This window comes from Engystomops pustulosus, chromosome 2, assembly GCF_040894005.1.
Source record: "Engystomops pustulosus chromosome 2, aEngPut4.maternal, whole genome shotgun sequence".
NCBI lineage: Eukaryota > Metazoa > Chordata > Amphibia > Anura > Leptodactylidae > Engystomops > Engystomops pustulosus.
The window spans coordinates 6,195,853-6,214,116 of NC_092412.1; the positions used below are offsets into that span (position 1 = coordinate 6,195,853).

The 18,264-nt window shown below is 45.5% G+C and overlaps 1 protein-coding gene across 1 annotated transcript; it reads right to left on the minus strand.

The window, feature by feature from the left end:
• Positions 1-2,452: 2,452 nt before the first annotated feature.
• On the minus strand, positions 2,453-17,940 carry LOC140116854 (ecto-ADP-ribosyltransferase 5-like). The gene is made up of 3 exons (XM_072133291.1): positions 17,264-17,940; positions 12,924-12,956; positions 2,453-2,535 (listed from the first exon to the last, which is right to left on the minus strand). Exons 1-3 carry the CDS (start codon positions 17,931-17,933, stop codon positions 2,453-2,455), a joined length of 786 nt encoding a protein of 261 aa, XP_071989392.1. The 5' UTR covers positions 17,934-17,940.
• Between the last annotated feature and the right edge of the window lie 324 nt (positions 17,941-18,264).

Below are 18,264 nucleotides of genomic sequence, written 5' to 3' on the forward strand. Positions count from 1 at the left end.
GTACATTAGAACTAAAAGAAGTTGCAGTAACACCTCCCTATATATACGAGAGAAAAATAAATTAGACACAAGACTGAAGGACAGAGGGTATACCAACGAAATGCTTAAAGGACACCTGTCATCAGCTCTCTGTCACTAGTCCTGTCACCTCTACCTGTTAGAGCAGCTCACAAGGATCCCATCACAGCCTTTATCTAGTTATTTCATACATTATTCATTGTAAAATCATCTATTCTTTATCATGTAAATGAGGCTGGTCACATGGTCAGAGGCAGTGATGTCACCCCTGTCACCCCTCCCCTCTCCTCCCCCTGCTCATGTCTGTGTGTGATGTATAGTAAAGCATGGCTAGTGTGTGCTGCATCTGCTGACATGCTGCATCCTCCTAATACACAGACATCAGCTACACAAGTACCTGACATGTTCTGCTATAACATGGCTGCCTGGAGCTGCTGTATCTCTCCTATACACACACACAGGCTGCAGGGGGCGCCAGCACCAGGCAGCACATCATTATACAGCCTCACATCATTATACAGGCTGCCAGTCATATGTATAGGAGTATCTCATACACACACAGGCTGCAGGGGGCGCCAGCACCAGGAAGCACATCATTATACAGCCTCACATCATTACACAGGCTGTCAGTCATGCACTGGGGGTGTGGCTGTGCCTCCCACTCATGAATAGAGTGGACAGCTTGAATATGCTAATGCTTCATTGGACATTTCACAGGTCATTTGCATACAGCTTTAGGACCTCATTGCTTAGGGTTACAGGCATGTAGAGGGACAATGAAGGGATAGAGGCAATGCTCTCTAATGGCAGTTTATGAAAATATATTTAGTTTAGGGGGGTTATTTTGCATGACGGGTTCTCTTTAATAATGCAGCAAGTAAAGCAAACAAAATGAACAGACAATCTCTCATACATGAAACAAGCAAAACTACACAAAATGACAATATCAATAATCAAATAGTCTTTTCAACTCCATATAGCAATGACTACCATGAGATCGTTAAAAAAAAATATCTCCCGGTACTTACAGCAGATGACAAGTCCTATCGTATCATTAAAAACGGATGTCGTTTTGTATCTCGTAAAGCTACAACAATAGGAAACATTGTATCTCCATCAACATATGAAAACAAACAGCATAAACAGCCACTGACATGGCTATCTACGAAGGGATCTTATCCCTGTGGCGGAAATAGATGCCATGTATGCAAATATACGATCCCAACAAAAGAGTTTTCATCATGTTTTAACAGAGAAAAACATGACATTCTCACATTTACTAATTGTAATACTAACTACGTAGTTTACTTAGCTCCCTGTGCAGAATGTCAGGTCCAATATGTTGGCAGTACTATACTAGATTAGCAGAACATATTCGAGATGCTACCAATACAAATATTATTAAAAACAAATCGTGTTTATCTAAACATTTTCTAGAAACACATCAGGGCAACACTTCTACCTTACAGGTTGCAGCTATAGAAAGGGTTACGATACTGTCAAGGGGAGGAGACAGGATCCACAAACTCAGAAACAGAGAGATTCATTGGATCCTTAAAGGGAACCTACCACCACAAATCTACCTATAAAGGTAGATCGGGTGGTAGGTGAATCAATGGGACGTGAGGATAGCCCTTTTAAGGGCTAATCCTCACGTCCCCGCACTTTTTTGTAAACTTTTATTACCCCAATATGTTAATTTTGTTATGCGGCTACTTGGGCGTGGAGTAGCCGCATCTGAAATAATACACAACACAAATAAGAATTTTGAAATGGAATCTTTAATAGCAAATAATAGAGATTGATTGATTGGACCAGATTCCTCTCAGCCCATCCATTATGATTCTGGCATAATGTCTTATATTACAATACAAACGTCATCTAGAAGGCACTGTTCTAAGTTATATGTGTTGTATTGAGTCTGTGTATACCTGTACTTGTACCCTGTATAATACAATCTGTACTATGAAGCTATATGTATATGAGTGCAGTAATACACATGTTTGTTACATTATTTTAATATTTAAAAACCAATAAAAAGAAAGTGAAAAAAAAAAAAGAAGGTCCCATGTCACCCGTGTTATGTCCGGATACTTGTGCCGCCTACATTTTGCAGTGATGAAAGATCCTGTGGCACCAGAATTGTTTGATAAGAAATGTTCCGGTGCAAAGTCCATTATATGGAAGTAATGGAAGGTCCCGTGCTGACCTCGTCTGTCAGTGATGAAAGGTCCTGTAACCACTAGATTATGTGCAACAACATTATTCATGTAGATGATTTGTATCATTTCTGCTCATCGTGTGGCTGTGGCTGTAGGAGGCGAAGTGTCTCCTGAGGTCGTCTTGTTAGGGGCTCTGGTCCCACCCCATAAGCACTTTTCATATAGGAGTATAAAGCCGCCATCACACATGAGACAGATCACCCAGAATAACCTCAGTATAACAGGGTCAGCACCAGACCCATGGCCAGTCCTCCAAGGATGAGCCAAGTCCTGGATCCAGAGTCCAGCAATGTACCTGCAACGAGAAGACAAAGAGAACATCATCCTATGCTTCCCCATGACTATCCTAACTAATTAGTAATGGAGTAAGATGTGTCTAATACAGCAGTGACCTCTAAGCAATCACTCCAAAGCGAGGGGGGTCCTGAGGATGGAGACCCCCAAATATCACACGTTCATAACATTTCCCTGGAAAACTGCCCATCACAATAATAACCCTTGTAGGAACAAACCGGAACATATGTAAGGAAGGTGTAGGAGAGGACAGAGGATAGAGGACTATGTAAGGAAGGTGTAGGAGAGGACTGAAGATAGAGGACTATGTAAGGAAGGTGTAGGAGAGGACAGAAGATAGAGGACTATGTAAGGAAGGTGTAGGAGAGGACAGAGGATAGAGGACTATGTAAGGAAGGTGTAGGAGAGGACAGAGGATAGAGGACTATGTAAGGAAGGTGTAGGAGAGGACAGAGGATAGAGGACTATGTAAGGAAGGTGTAGGAGAGGACAGAGGATAGAGGACTATGTAAGGAAGGTGTAGGAGAGGACAGAAGATAGAGGACTATGTAAGGAAGGTGTAGGAGAGGACAGAAGATAGAGGACTATGTAAGGAAGGTGTAGGAGAGGACAGAAGATAGAGGACTATGTAAGGAAGGTGTAGGAGAGGACAGAAGATAGAGGACTATGTAAGGAAGGTGTAGGAGAGGACTGAAGATAGAGGGCTATGTAAGGAAGGTGTAGGAGAGGACAGAAGATAGAGGACTATGTAAGGAAGGTGTAGGAGAGGACAGAGGATAGAGGACTATGTAAGGAAGGTGTAGGAGAGGACTGAGGATAGAGGACTATGTAAGGAAGGTGTAGGAGAGGACTGAGGATAGAGGACTATGTAAGGAAGGTGTAGGAGAGGACTGAGGATAGAGGACTATGTAAGGAAGGTGTAGGAGAGGACAGAGGATAGAGGACTATGTAAGAAAGGTGTAGGAGAGGACTGAAGATAGAGGACTATGTAAGGAAGGTGTAGGAGAGGACAGAAGATAGAGGACTATGTAAGGAAGGTGTAGGAGAGGACAGAAGATAGAGGACTATGTAAGGAAGGTGTAGGAGAGGACTGAAGATAGAGGACTATGTAAGGAAGGTGTAGGAGAGGACTGAAGATAGAGGACTATGTAAGGAAGGTGTAAAAGAGGACAGAAGATAGAGGACTATGTAAGGAAGGTGTAGGAGAGGACTGAAGATAGAGGACTATGTAAGGACGGTGTAGGAGAGGACTGAAGATAGGGGACTATGTAAGGATGGTTTAGGAGAGGACAGAAGATAGAGGACTATGTAAGGAAGGTGTAGGAGAGGACAGAGGATAGAGGACTATGTAAGGAAGGTGTAGGAGAGGACTGAAGATAGAGGACTATGTAAGGAAGTTGTAGGAGAGGAATGAAGATAGAGGACTATGTAAGAAAGGTGTAGGAGAGGACAGAGGATAGAGGACTATGTAAGGAAGGTGTAGGAGAGGACTGAAGATAGAGGACTATGTAAGGAAGGTGTAGGAGAGGACTGAAGATAGAGAACTATGTAAGGAAGGTGTAGGAGAGGACTGAAGATAGAGGACTATGTAAGGAAGGTGTAGGAGAGGACAGAGGATAGAGGACTATGTAAGGAAGGTGTAGGAGAGGACTGAAGGTAGAGGACTATGTAAGGAAGGTGTAGGAGAGGACTGAAGATAGAGGACTATGTAAGGAAGGTGTAGGAGAGGACTGAAGATAGAGGACTATGTAAGGAAGGTGTAGGAGAGGACAGAGGATAGAGGACTATGTAAGGAAGGTGTAGGAGAGGACAGAGGATAGAGGACTATGTAAGGAAGGTGTAGGAGAGGACAGAGGATAGAGGACTATGTAAGGAAGGTGTAGGAGAGGACAGAAGATAGAGGACTATGTAAGGAAGGTGTAGGAGAGGACAGAAGATAGAGGACTATGTAAGGAAGGTGTAGGAGAGGACAGAAGATAGAGGACTATGTAAGGAAGGTGTAGGAGAGGACAGAAGATAGAGGACTATGTAAGGAAGGTGTAGGAGAGGACTGAAGATAGAGGGCTATGTAAGGAAGGTGTAGGAGAGGACAGAAGATAGAGGACTATGTAAGGAAGGTGTAGGAGAGGACAGAGGATAGAGGACTATGTAAGGAAGGTGTAGGAGAGGACAGAAGATAGAGGACTATGTAAGGAAGGTGTAGGAGAGGACAGAAGATAGAGGACTATGTAAGGAAGGTGTAGGAGAGGACTGAAGATAGAGGACTATGTAAGGAAGGTGTAGGAGAGGACAGAGGATAGAGGACTATGTAAGGAAGGTGTAGGAGAGGACTGAAGATAGGGGACTATGTAAGGAAGGTGTAGGAGAGGACAGAAGATAGAGGACTATGTAAGGAAGGTGTAGGAGAGGACTGAAGATAGAGGACTATGTAAGGAAGGTGTAGGAGAGCACAGAAGATAGAGGACTATGTAAGGAAGGTGTAGGAGAGGACAGAGGATAGAGGACTATGTAAGGAAGGTGTAGGAGAGGACTGAAGATAGAGGACTATGTAAGGAAGGTATAGGAGAGGACTGAAGATAGAGGACTATGTAAGGAAGTTGTAGGAGAGGACTGAAGATAGAGGACTATGTAAGGAAGGTATAGGAGAGGACTGAAGATAGAGGACTATGTAAGGAAGGTGTAGGAGAAGACTGAAGATAGAGGACTATGTAAGGAAGGTGTAGAAGAAGACTGAAGATAGAGGACTATGTAAGGAAGGTGTAGGAGAGGACTGAAGATAGAGGACTATGTAAGGAAGGTGTAGGAGAGGACAGAGGATAGAGGACTATGTAAGGAAGGTGTAGGAGAGGACTGAAGATAGAGGACTATGTAAGAAAGGTGTAGGAGAGGACTGAAGATAGAGGACTATGTAAGGAAGGTGTAGGAGAGGACTGAAGATAGAGGACTATGTAAGGAAGGTGTAGGAGAGGACAGAGGATAGAGGACTATGTAAGGAAGGTGTAGGAGAGGACAGAAGATAGAGGACTATGTAAGGAAGGTGTAGGAGAGGACAGAAGATAGAGGACAATGTAAGGAAGGTGTAGGAGAGGACAGAAGATAGAGGACTATGTAAGGAAGGTGTAGGAGAGGACAGAAGATAGAGGACTATGTAAGGAAGGTGTAGGAGAGGACAGAGGATAGAGGACTGTGTAAGGAAGGTGTAGGAGAGGACTGAAGATAGAGGACTATGTAAGGAAGGTGTAGGAGAGGACAGAAGATAGAGGACTATGTAAGGAAGGTGTAGGAGAGGACTGAAGATAGAGGACTATGTAAGGAAGGTGTAGGAGAGGACTGAAGATAGAGGACTATGTAAGGAAGGTGTAGGAGAGGACTGAAGATAGAGGACTATGTAAGGAAGTTGTAGGAGAGGACTGAAGATAGAGGACTATGTAAGGAAGGTGTAGGAGAGGACAGAGGATAGAGGACTATGTAAGGAAGGTGTAGGAGAGGACTGAAGATAGAGAACTATGTAAGGAAGGTGTAGGAGAGGACTGAAGATAGAGGACTATGTAAGGAAGGTGTAGGAGAGGACTGAAGATAGAGAACTATGTAAGGAAGGTGTAGGAGAGGACTGAAGATAGAGGACTATGTAAGGAAGGTGTAGGAGAGGACTGAAGATAGAGGACAATGTAAGGAAGGTGTAGGAGAGGACTGAAGATAGAGGACTATGTAAGGACGGTGTAGGAGAGGACTGAAGATAGGGGACTATGTAAGGAAGGTGTAGGAGAGGACAGAAGATAGAGGACTATGTAAGGAAGGTGTAGGAGAGGACAGAGGATAGAGGACTATGTAAGGAAGGTGTAGGAGAGGACTGAAGATAGAGGACTATGTAAGGAAGTTGTAGGAGAGGACTGAAGATAGAGGACTATGTAAGGAAGGTATAGGAGAGGACTGAAGATAGAGGACTATGTAAGGAAGGTGTAGGAGAAGACTGAAGATAGAGGACTATGTAAGGAAGGTGTAGAAGAAGACTGAAGATAGAGGACTATGTAAGGAAGGTGTAGGAGAGGACTGAAGATAGAGGACTATGTAAGGAAGGTGTAGGAGAGGACAGAGGATAGAGGACTATGTAAGGAAGGTGTAGGAGAGGACTGAAGATAGAGGACTATGTAAGAAAGGTGTAGGAGAGGACTGAAGATAGAGGACTATGTAAGGAAGGTGTAGGAGAGGACTGAAGATAGAGGACTATGTAAGGAAGGTGTAGGAGAGGACAGAAGATAGAAGACTATGTAAGGAAGGTGTAGGAGAGGACAGAGGATAGAGGACTATGTAAGGAAGGTGTAGGAGAGGACAGAGGATAGAAGACTATGTAAGGAAGGTGTAGGAGAGGACTGAAGATAGAGGACTATGTAAGGAAGGTGTAGGAGAGGACTGAAGATAGAGGACTATGTAAGGAAGGTGTAGGAGAGGACAGAAGATAGAGGACTATGTAAGGAAGGTGTAGGAGAGGACAGAAGATAGAGGACTATGTAAGGAAGGTGTAGGAGAGGACTGAAGATAGAGGACTATGTAAGGAAGGTGTAGGAGAGGACTGAAGATAGAGGACTATGTAAGGAAGGTGTAGGAGAGGACAGAAGATAGAGGACTATGTAAGGAAGGTTTAGGAGAGGACTGAAGATAGAGGACTATGTAAGGAAGGTGTAGGAGAGGACTGAAGATGGGGGACTATGTAAGGAAGGTGTAGGAGAGGACAGACGATAGAGGACTATGTAAGGAAGGTGTAGGAGAGGACTGAAGATAGGGGACTATGTAAGGAAGGTGTAGGAGAGGACTGAAGATAGAGGACTATGTAGGGAAGGTGTAGGAGAGGACTGAAGATAGAGGACTATGTAAGGAAGGTGTAGGAGAGGACTGAAGATAGAGGACTATGTAAGGAAGGTGTAGGAGAGGACTGAAGATAGAGGACTATGTAAGGAAGGTGTAGGAGAGGACTGAAGATAGAGGACTATGTAAGGAAGGTGTAGGAGAGGACTGAAGATAGAGGACTATGTAAGGAAGGTGTAGGAGAGGACTGAAGATAGAGGACTATGTAAGGAAGGTGTAGGAGAGGACTGAAGATAGAGGACTATGTAAGGAAGGTGTAGGAGAGGACTGAAGATAGAGGACTATGTAAGGAAGGTGTAGGAGAGGACTGAAGATAGAGGACTATGTAAGGAAGGTGTAGGAGAGGACTGAAGATAGAGGACTATGTAAGGAAGGTGTAGGAGAAGACTGAAGATAGAGGACTATGTAAGGAAGGTGTAGGAGAGGACAGAGGATAGAGGACTATGTAAGGAAGGTGTAGGAGAGGACTGAAGATAGAGGACTATGTAAGGAAGGTGTAGGAGAGGACTGAAGATAGAGGACTATGTAAGGAAGGTGTAGGAGAGGACAGAAGATAGAGGACTATGTAAGGAAGGTGTAGGAGAGGACAGAGGATAGAGGACTATGTAAGGAAGGTGTAGGAGAGGACTGAAGATAGAGGACTATGTAAGGAAGTTGTAGGAGAGGACTGAAGATAGAGGACTATGTAAGGAAGGTGTAGGAGAGGACAGAAAATAGAGGACTATGTAAGGAATGTGTAGGAGAGGACTGAAGCTAGAAGACTATGTATGGAAGGTGTAGGAGAGGACTGAAGATAGAGGACTATGTAAGGAAGGTGTAGGAGAGGACAGAGGATAGAGGACTATGTAAGGAAGGTGTAGGAGAGGACTGAAGATAGAGGACTATGTAAGGAAGGTGTAGGAGAGGACAGAGGATAGAGGACTATGTAAGGAAGGTGTAGGAGAGGACTGAAGATAGAGGACTATGTAAGAAAGGTGTAGGAGAGGACTGAAGATAGAGGACTATGTAAGGAAGGTGTAGGAGAGGACTGAAGATAGAGGACTATGTAAGGAAGGTGTAGGAGAGGACAGAAGATAGAAGACTATGTAAGGAAGGTGTAGGAGAGGACTGAAGATAGAGGACTATGTAAGGAAGGTGTAGGAGAGGACTGAAGATAGAGGACTATGTAAGGAAGGTGTAGGAGAGGACTGAAGATAGAGGACTATGTAAGGAAGGTGTAGGAGAGGACAGAGGATAGAGGACTATGTAAGGAAGGTGTAGGAGAGGACAGAGGATATAGGACTATGTAAGGAAGGTGTAGGAGAGGACAGAAGATAGAAGACTATGTAAGGAATGTGTAGGAGAGGACAGAGGATAGAGGACTATGTAAGGAAGGTGTAGGAGAGGACAGAGGATAGAAGACTATGTAAGGAAGGTGTAGGAGAGGACTGAAGATAGAGGACTATGTAAGGAAGGTGTAGGAGAGGACTGAAGATAGAGGACTATGTAAGGAAGGTGTAGGAGAGGACAGAAGATAGAAGACTATGTAAGGAAGGTGTAGGAGAGGACTGAAGATAGAGGACTATGTAAGGAAGGTGTAGGAGAGGACTGAAGATAGAGGACTATGTAAGGAAGGTGTAGGAGAGGACAGAAGATAGAGGACTATGTAAGGAAGGTGTAGGAGAGGACAGAAGATAGAGGACTATGTAAGGAATGTGTAGGAGAGGACTGAAGCTAGAAGACTATGTATGGAAGGTGTAGGAGAGGACAGAGGATAGAGGACTATGTAAGGAAGGTGTAGGAGAGGACAGAGGATAAAGGACTATGTAAGGAAGGTGTAGGAGAGGACTGAAGATAGAGGACTATGTAAGGAAGGTGTAGGAGAGGACAGAGGATAGAGGACTATGTAAGGAAGGTGTAGGAGAGGACTGAAGATAGAGGACTATGTAAGGAAGGTGTAGGAGAGGACAGAAGATAGAGGACTATGTAAGGAATGTGTAGGAGAGGACTGAAGCTAGAAGACTATGTATGGAAGGTGTAGGAGAGGACTGAAGATAGAGGACTATGTAAGGAAGGTGTAGGAGAGGACTGAAGATAGAGGACTATGTAAGGAAGGTGTAGGAGAGGACTGAAGATAGAGGACTATGTAAGGAAGGTGTAGGAGAGGACAGAAGATAGAGGACTATGTAAGGAAGGTGTAGGAGAGGACTGAAGATAGAGGACTATGTAAGGAAGGTGTAGGAGAGGACTGAAGATAGAGGACTATGTAAGGAAGGTGTAGGAGAGGACTGAAGATAGAGGACTATGTAAGGAAGGTGTAGGAGAGGACAGAAGATAGAGGACTATGTAAGGAATGTGTAGGAGAGGACTGAAGCTAGAATACTATGTATGGAAGGTGTAGGAGAGGACTGAAGATAGAGGACTATGTAAGGAAGGTGTAGGAGAGGACTGAAGATAGAGGACTATGTAAGGAAGGTGTAGGAGAGGACTGAAGATAGAGGACTATGTAAGGAAGGTGTAGGAGAGGACAGAAGATAGAGGACTATGTAAGGAAGGTGTAGGAGAGGACTGAAGATAGAGGACTATGTAAGGAAGGTGTAGGAGAGGACAGAAGCTAGAGGACTATGTAAGGAAGGTGTAGGAGAGGACAGAAGATAGAGGACTATGTAAGGAAGGTGTAGGAGAGGACTGAAGATAGAGGACTATGTAAGGAAGGTGTAGGAGAGGACAGAAGATAGATGACTATGTAAGGAAGGTGTAGGAGAGGACAGAAGATAGAGGACTATGTAAGGAAGGTGTAGGAGAGGACTGAAGATAGAGGACTATGTAAGGAAGGTGTAGGAGAGGACTGAAGATAGAGGACTATGTAAGGAAGGTGTAGGAGAGGACTGAAGATAGAGGACTATGTAAGGAAGGTGTAGGAGAGGACAGAAGATAGAAGACTATGTAAGGAAGGTGTAGGAGAGGACTGAAGATAGAGGACTATGTAAGGAAGGTGTAGGAGAGGACAGAGGATAGAAGACTATGTAAGGAAGGTGTAGGAGAGGACTGAAGATAGAGGACTATGTAAGGAAGGTGTAGGAGAGGACTGAAGATAGAGGACTATGTAAGGAAGGTGTAGGAGAGGACTGATGATAGAGGACTATGTAAGGTAGGTGTAGGAGAGGACAGAAGATAGAGGACTATGTAAGGAAGGTGTAGGAGAGGACTGAAGATAGAGGACTATGTATGGAAGGTGTAGGAGAGGACAGAGGATAGAAGACTATGTAAGGAAGGTGTAGGAGAGGACTGAAGATAGAGGACTATGTAAGGAAGGTGTAGGAGAGGACTGAAGATAGAGGACTATGTAAGGAAGGTGTAGGAGAGGACTGAAGATAGAGGACTATGTAAGGTAGGTTTAGGAGAGGACAGAAGATAGAGGACTATGTAAGGAAGGTGTAGGAGAGGACTGAAGATAGAGGACTATGTAAGGAAGGTGTAGGAGAGGACTGAAGATAGGGGACTATGTAAGGAAGGTGTAGGAGAGGACAGAAGATAGAGGACTATGTAAGGAAGGTGTAGGAGAGGACAGAGGATAGAGGACTATGTAAGGAACGTGTAGGAGAGGACTGAAGATAGAGGACCATGTAAGGAAGTTGTAGGAGAGGACTGAAGATAGAGGACTATGTAAGGAAGGTGTAGGAGAGGACTGAAGATAGAGGACTATGTAAGGAAGGTGTAGGAGAAGACTGAATATAGAGGACTATGTAAGGAAGGTGTAGGAGAGGACTGAAGATAGAGGACTATGTAAGGAAGGTGTAGGAGAGGACTGAAGATAGAGGACTATGTAAGGAAGGTGTAGGAGAGGACTGAAGATAGAGGACAATGTAAGGAAGGTGTAGGAGAGGACTGAAGATAGAGAACTATGTAAGGAAGGTGTAGGAGAGGACAGAGGATAGAGGACTATCTAAGGAAGGTGTAGGAGAGGACTGAAGATAGAGGACTATGTAAGGAAGGTGTAGGAGAGGACTGAAGTGGCCCAAACTGCAGTCAAGAAACTATCCGAGGTCACGAGAGCAGATAAAGCCAAAGCAACAGGATAAAAGATGAGTCCAGGGATGTAACCAAGATATGCCGAGGAAAGATTTGGTGAAGATACAACCGGCCTTCCAAGTGCTTAGACAACAACCAGAAACAACCCAAGACATGGTCTGATCTACCGATTGGAACTAATCCCAAGGGCGCTCATATCATAGCGACCCGGTCAGTGTGCAGGGACTTCACTATGACAGAACCACATGACCAAAACCTTACAGATGGGCTACGGCTGGTCTACAGAGGCAACTGCGAGGCACAAGGTGATCAAGCAAGGAAAGGTTTTAGATGGGGCCGTCACATTTCTATTCCTCTTAGCTAAACTTCGCACGGGATTTGTATTAAGGCCGAGGTCCCTCTTCTCGTTTTTCTTTCTTTGGCTGCTTAGGCACCATTTTGGTGTTCTAGGACTCCTCTAGTTACAACGTTTCGTTGTATGTGCTAGAGGTGACCTTCGAAAGACTTTGAGCCTCAAATCGGTGCAACATCCTTTAGCCCAGTGGCCGATATGTAAAGTTCTTCGCAATTGTTGGGCAACGTTGATGAAGGTTTCTGCAGCCACAACTCAACTTTTATGTTCCAGAATGTGAGCCTCAGCAGGAGGAGGGAGAGGGCAAAAAAGGGTCTACATGAAGAAGGACAATATAAGAGGAGCACTGCAAGAAAGGAGACATTAGTAGTAGGGGAGGGCTACTGGAAGCAGGCCGGATAAGGAGGGACTAAAGTAAGGGGCGGAGTATAACTAAAGGCCTACATGAAGACGTCAGATTATTGGGTGTGGGGCCATGAAGGTCATTATACAGTGCGAAAGTGGGGTCAAAAGACAAGAGGTACAATACAGGGTAGAATATATTATATAGAATGGGTTGTCCCAGAAAAGGTTTTATACTTGTGGTAAGATTGGGTCAGAAAGTTTTTTTTAACAAATTCTGGAACGTCTGCTCTGGACTATACATTGATATGGATTATCATGTGCAATGTGCCCTAAGTCAAGTGATTAGCCATAAGGTTTGGGCATATAGACCAGACATTGGAGCAGAATATCTGATGCTATGTTATCTCTATGGTAACAAGAGGTCCTCACCGGGTACCTCTACTGTCCATGTCCACCAGCGCATAGCTGGCACTTTGTACCAAATCAAGCAGCTTTTGGTATCTTCTTTTGAGATGGTATGTCAAACCTCTGGTGGAATCTGGTGATCAAGGCTCCTGATAGTTACAGATGTCACAGGACCTGCATAGGCGACCGGTGACATAGAAACCCCAAAGATGTCACCTTACTTCTATGTCACTAGAGTCTGAGAGCTGGGACTGCTAGAGAAGAGCTGGCAGTCGTGAGATCGGGAGCCGGAGCAGTACACCCTCATTTATTCCCATACACCGGCTCCAGAGATGGTGATGCTTGGCCAGGGTCAGGCCCCTTATTGAAGTAATTCGCTTCCACCAGGACCCGTCTGCAGTTCCATCACTTACCTGAATTACAGGAAGGAGTCCAAAGTTTCTCTCCTATAAGAACAGGAAGAAATAAGTAAGATAGTAATAGATTTTTAGAGAAAATGATAGACATTATATGGTTGAAGACAGAGGACGAGATTACTCGTCATGATTAGCCAGATCTTGTGGCATTTATTTAGGAGGCCTATAACCCTCGATAACTGCATGCAACTGTAACTCTCTGACTCACTGACTTTGGACTTTGTATATAAGATGCGACTGATGAGTGCTTCAAGCACCAGCATTTTTATGTATTAAATTATATTTATTCAAATCCCTTGCAAAATATATGGACCGTTATACAAACTCTTATTTATCTAGTGCCCCCCCCCCCCTCATCCTCATAGACTGTAAGCTCTTGTGTCACCCCCTAATCCTCATAGACTGTAAGCTCTTGTGTCATCCCCTTATCCTCATAGACTGTAAGCTCTTGTGTTATCCCCTCATCCTCATAGACTGTAAGCTCTTGTGCCCCCCCTCATCCTCATAGACTGTAAGCTCTTGTGTCACCCCCTCATCCTCATAGACTGTAAGCTCTTGTGTCCCCCCTCATCCTCATAGACTGTAAGCTCTTGTGTCACCCCCTCATCCTCATAGACTGTAAGCTCTTGTGTCACCTCCTCATCCTCATAGACTGTAAGCTCTTGTGTCACCCCTCATCCTCATAGACTGTAAGCTCTTGTGTCACTCCCTCATCCTCATAGACTGTAAGCTCTTGTGTTATCCCCTCATCCTCATAGACTGTAAGCTCTTGTGTCATCCCCTTATCCTCATAGACTGTAAGCTCTTGTGTCACTCCCTCATCCTCATAGACTGTAAGCTCTTGTGTCCCCCTCATCCTCATAGACTGTAAGCTCTTGTGTCACCCCCCTCATCCTTATAGACTGTAAGCTCTTGTGATCATCCCCTCATCCTCATAGACTGTAAGCTCTTGTGTCACCCCCTCATCCTCAAAGACTATAAGCTCTTGTGTCACCCCCTCATCCTCATAGACTGTAAGCTCTTTTGTCACCCCCTCATCCTCATAGACTGTAAGCTCTTGTGTCACCCCCTCATCCTCATAGACTGTAAGCTCTTGTGTCACCCCCTCATCCTCATAGACTGTAAGCTCTTGTGTCACCCCCTCATCCTCATAGACTGTAAGCTCTTGTGTCCCTCCTCATCCTCATAGACTGTATGCTCTTGTGTCACCCCTCATCCTCATAGACTGTAAGCTCTTGTGTCACCCCCCTCATCCTTATAGACTGTAAGCTCTTGTATCACCCCCTCATCCTCATAGACTGTAAGCTCTTGTGTGACCCCCTCATCCTAATAGACTGTAAGCTCTTGTGTCACCCCTCATCCTCATAGACTGTAAGCTCTTGTGTCCCCCCTCATCCTCATAGACTGTAAGCTCTTGTGTCACCAATCATACTCATAGACTGTAAGCTCTTGTGTCACCCCCTCCTCCTCATAGACTGTAAGCTCTTGTGTCCCCCCTCATCCTCATAGACTGTAAGCTCTTGTGTCACCCCCTCATCCTCATAGACTGTAAGCTCTTGTGTCCCTCCCTCATCCTCATAGACTGTAAGCTCTTGTGTCACCACCTCATCCTTATAGACTGTCAGCTCTTGTGTCACCCCTCATCCTCATAGACTGTAAGCTCTTGTATTACTCCCTCATCCTCATAGACTGTAAGCTCTTGTGCCCCCCCTCATCCTCATAGACTGTAAGCTCTTGTGTCACCCCTCATCCTCATAGACTGTAAGCTCTTGTGTCACCACCGCATCCTCATAGACTGTAAGCTCTTGTGTCACCCCCTCATCCTCATAGACTGTAAGCTCTTGTGTCACCCCTTCATCCTCATAGACTGTAAGCACTTGTGTCACCCCTCATCCTCATAGACTGTAAGCTCTTTTGTCACCCCCTTCATCCTCATAGACTGTAAGCTCTTGTGTCACCCCTCATCCTCATAGACTGTTAGCTCTTGTGTCACCCCTCATCCTCATAGACTGTAAGCTATTGTGTCACCCCCTCATCCTCATAGACTGTAAGCTCTGGTGTCACCCCCTCATCCTCATAGACTGTAAGCTCTTGTGTCCCCCCTCATCCTCATAGACTGTAAGCTCTTGTGTCTCCCCCTCATCCTCATAGACTGTAAGCTCTTGTGTCTCCCCCTCATCCTCATAGACTGTAAGCTCTTGTGTCCCTCCTCATCCTCATAGACTGTAAGCTCTTGTGTCACCCCCTCATCCTCATAGACTGTAAGCTCTTGTGTCCTCCCTCATCCTCATAGACTGTAAGCTCTTGTGTCACCCCCTCATCCTCATAGACTGTAAGCTCTTGTGTCACCCCTCATCCTCATAGACTGTAAGCTCTTGTGTCACCCCCTCATCCTCATAGACTGTAAGCTCTTGTGTCACCCTCATCCTCATAGTCTGTAAGCTCTTGTGTCACCCCCTCATCCTCATAGACTGTAAGCTCTTGTGTAACCCCCTCATCCTCATAGACTGTAAGCTCTTGTGTCCCCCCTCATCCTCATAGACTGTAAGCTCTTGTGTCACCCCTCATCCTCATAGACTGTAAGCTCTTGTGTCACCCCTCATCCTCATAGACTGTAAGCTCTGGTGTCCCCCTCATCCTCATAGACTGTAAGCTCTTGTGTCACCCCTCATCCTCATAGACTGTAAGCTCTTGTGTCACCCCTCATCCTCATAGACTGTAAGCTCTTGTTTCTCCCCCTCATCCTCATAGACTGTAATCTCTTGTGTCACCCCCTCATCCTCATAGACTGTAAGCTCTTGGGTCACTCCCCTCATCATCATAGACTGTAAGCTCTTTTGTCACCCCCTTCATCCTCATAGACTGTAAGCTCTTGTGTCACCCTCATCCTCATAGACTGTAAGCTCTTGTGTCACCCCTCATCCTCATAGACTGTAAGCTCTTGTATCACCCTCATCCTCATAGACTGTAAGCTCTTGTGTCCCCCCCTCATCCTCATAGACTGTAAACTCCTGTGTCCTCCCTCATCCTCATAGACTGTAAGCTCTTGTGTCACCCCCTCATCCTCATAGACTGTAAGCTCTTGTGTCCCCCTCATCCTCATAGACATTAAGCTCTTGTGTCACCCCTCATCCTCATAGACTGTAAGCTCTTGTGTCACCCCCCTCATCCTCATAGACATTAAGCTCTTGTGTCACCCCCTCATCCTCATAGACTGTAAGCTCTTGTGTCACCCCCCTCATCCTCATAGACTGTAAGCTCTTGTGTCACCCCTCATCCTCATAGACTGTAAGCTCTGGTGTCCCCCTCATCCTCATAAACTGTAAGCTCTTGTGTCACCCCTCATCCTCATAGACTGTAAGCTCTTGTGTCACCCCTCATCCTCATAGACTGTAAGCTCTGGTGTCCCCCTCATCCTCATAAACTGTAAGCTCTTGTGTCACCCCTCATCCTCATAGACTGTAAGCTCTTGTTTCACCCCCTCATCCTTATAGACTGTAAGCTCTTGTGTCCTCCTCATCCTCATAGACTGTAAGCTCTTGTGTCCCCCCTCATCCTCATAGACTGTAAGCTCTTGTGTCACCCCCCTCATCATCATAGACTGTAAGCTCTTTTGTCTCCCCCTTCATCCTCATAGACTGTAAGCTCTTGTGTCACCCTCATCCTCATAGACTGTAAGCTCTTGTGTCCCCCTCATCCTCATAGAATGTAAGCTCTTGTGTCACCCCCTCATCCTCATAGAATGTAAGCTCTTGTGTCACCCTCATCCTCATAGACTGTAAGCTCTTGTGTCACCCTCATCCTCATAGACTGTAAGCTCTTGTGTCCCCCTCATCCTCATAGACTGTAAGCTCTTGTGTCACCCCCTCATCCTCATAGACTGTAAGCTCTTGTGTCCCCCCTCATCCTCATAGAATGTAAGCTCTTGTGTCACCCTCATCCTCATAGACTGTAAGCTCTTGTGTCACCCTCATCCTCATAGACTGTAAGCTCTTGTGTCACCCCCTCATCCTCATAGAATGTAAGCTCTTGTATCACCCTCATCCTCATAGACTGTAAGCTCTTGTGTCCCCCCCTCATCCTCATAGACTGTAAGCTCTTGTGTCACCCCCTCATCCTCATAGACTGTAAGCTCTTGGAGGCTACGCCACGCCCCCAGTAGCCTTTGAAATTAATTTGCATAAAGGTGAATTCAAGTTTATTTTGGCAGCAGCTGCTTCCCAGAATTAGGGATTCCATGGGAAATCTGCATCGGGCACTTCCTGAAAAAGTATTTTCCCGGTGGTAGATTTCCCGTAAAGCCACCCGTGACCTCATAAGGATGACCTCATACTTACCCCCCAGGTAGGCACAATTGAAGTAGCTGCACTGCTCGCCGCTGCTCCTCAGGGTGTATTCATCTGTTTTTATTATTTGATCCATCCTGTAAAATTTTTCAGCGACTGGAATTAAGACTTCGTCTTCTACTTCATATTGTGATAGAGCAGAGATGTCCACGCCGAAGCAGGTGGAGATGGTGAAGAACGTGTCCTTTCCAAAGCTTTCAGCTGTATCTTTGTTCCGTGATGAGGATGCAAACTGCCCGAATCTGAGTTGTGGGAAGACGTTGAGTGTCACTCTGACGCCCCTGTAGGTTGTGATGCCCTCGGTGCAGCCCCCGCTCAGCTCCTGCAGCGCTCGGGTCAGGTAGAAGTGAAGAGCTTTGAAGTGGAAGTTGTCCATGTAATAATCTCTAGATTTCCCAGCGATGGAGATGTTACCATTCAGCTGCTGGTAAATGGGGTAGGGCGTCTCCATGGTGTATAGCACCACCGCCGCTCCGTACTGGTCCTTAAAGGACACAGGGAGGTTCAGGTCCTTCTTTGTACTCGCCCATGCTCTGGTGGCTCTGCTCCACATTACATAAAACTGATTGTATTTCAGCTCCTCGTCCAGAACCTTCTCCATTTCTCCTTCCATTTGATATGCACAGCCGAGGTACTGGTCATCAAATGCATCGGACATCATGTCCAAAGACAGATCCTGGCCGCGCAGCTGGAAGAGAGGACATCCATGTTATTGGCTTTGCTGAGTCCCTCTCGTAAATGCTCATTTTTTGGCATTTCTCTCTATAATCTCTTGACCACCTCGATGCCCCTTGCCCTTCCTATCCTTCCATTACTGCCACACAATCCAGTTGTAGAACCTAGTAGTCGGGGGGCTCATCTGAGGATAGCGGCTGCTCCTGGGGTTCTGCTCTTGAAGTTCTGTGGTGTGTAGTGGTTGTGCGTTACTTACAGCTAGGGGGGGTATTTATCAAGGCTTCTGGGTCACGTCCCTGGTGTAGAGGCCCTGACAT

Coding starts and splice junctions, on each gene's coding strand:
- LOC140116854 (XM_072133291.1), bottom strand. CDS start 17,933: ATGATGTCCGATGCATTTGATGACCAGTACCTCGGCTGTGCATATCAA. Junction 12,957..17,263: donor CAATTGTGCCTACCTGGGGG/GTAAGTATGAGG, acceptor CTGTTCTTATAG/GAGAGAAACTTTGGACTCCT. Junction 2,536..12,923: donor GACTCCTTCCTGTAATTCAG/GTAAGTGATGGA, acceptor TTCTCGTTGCAG/GTACATTGCTGGACTCTGGA.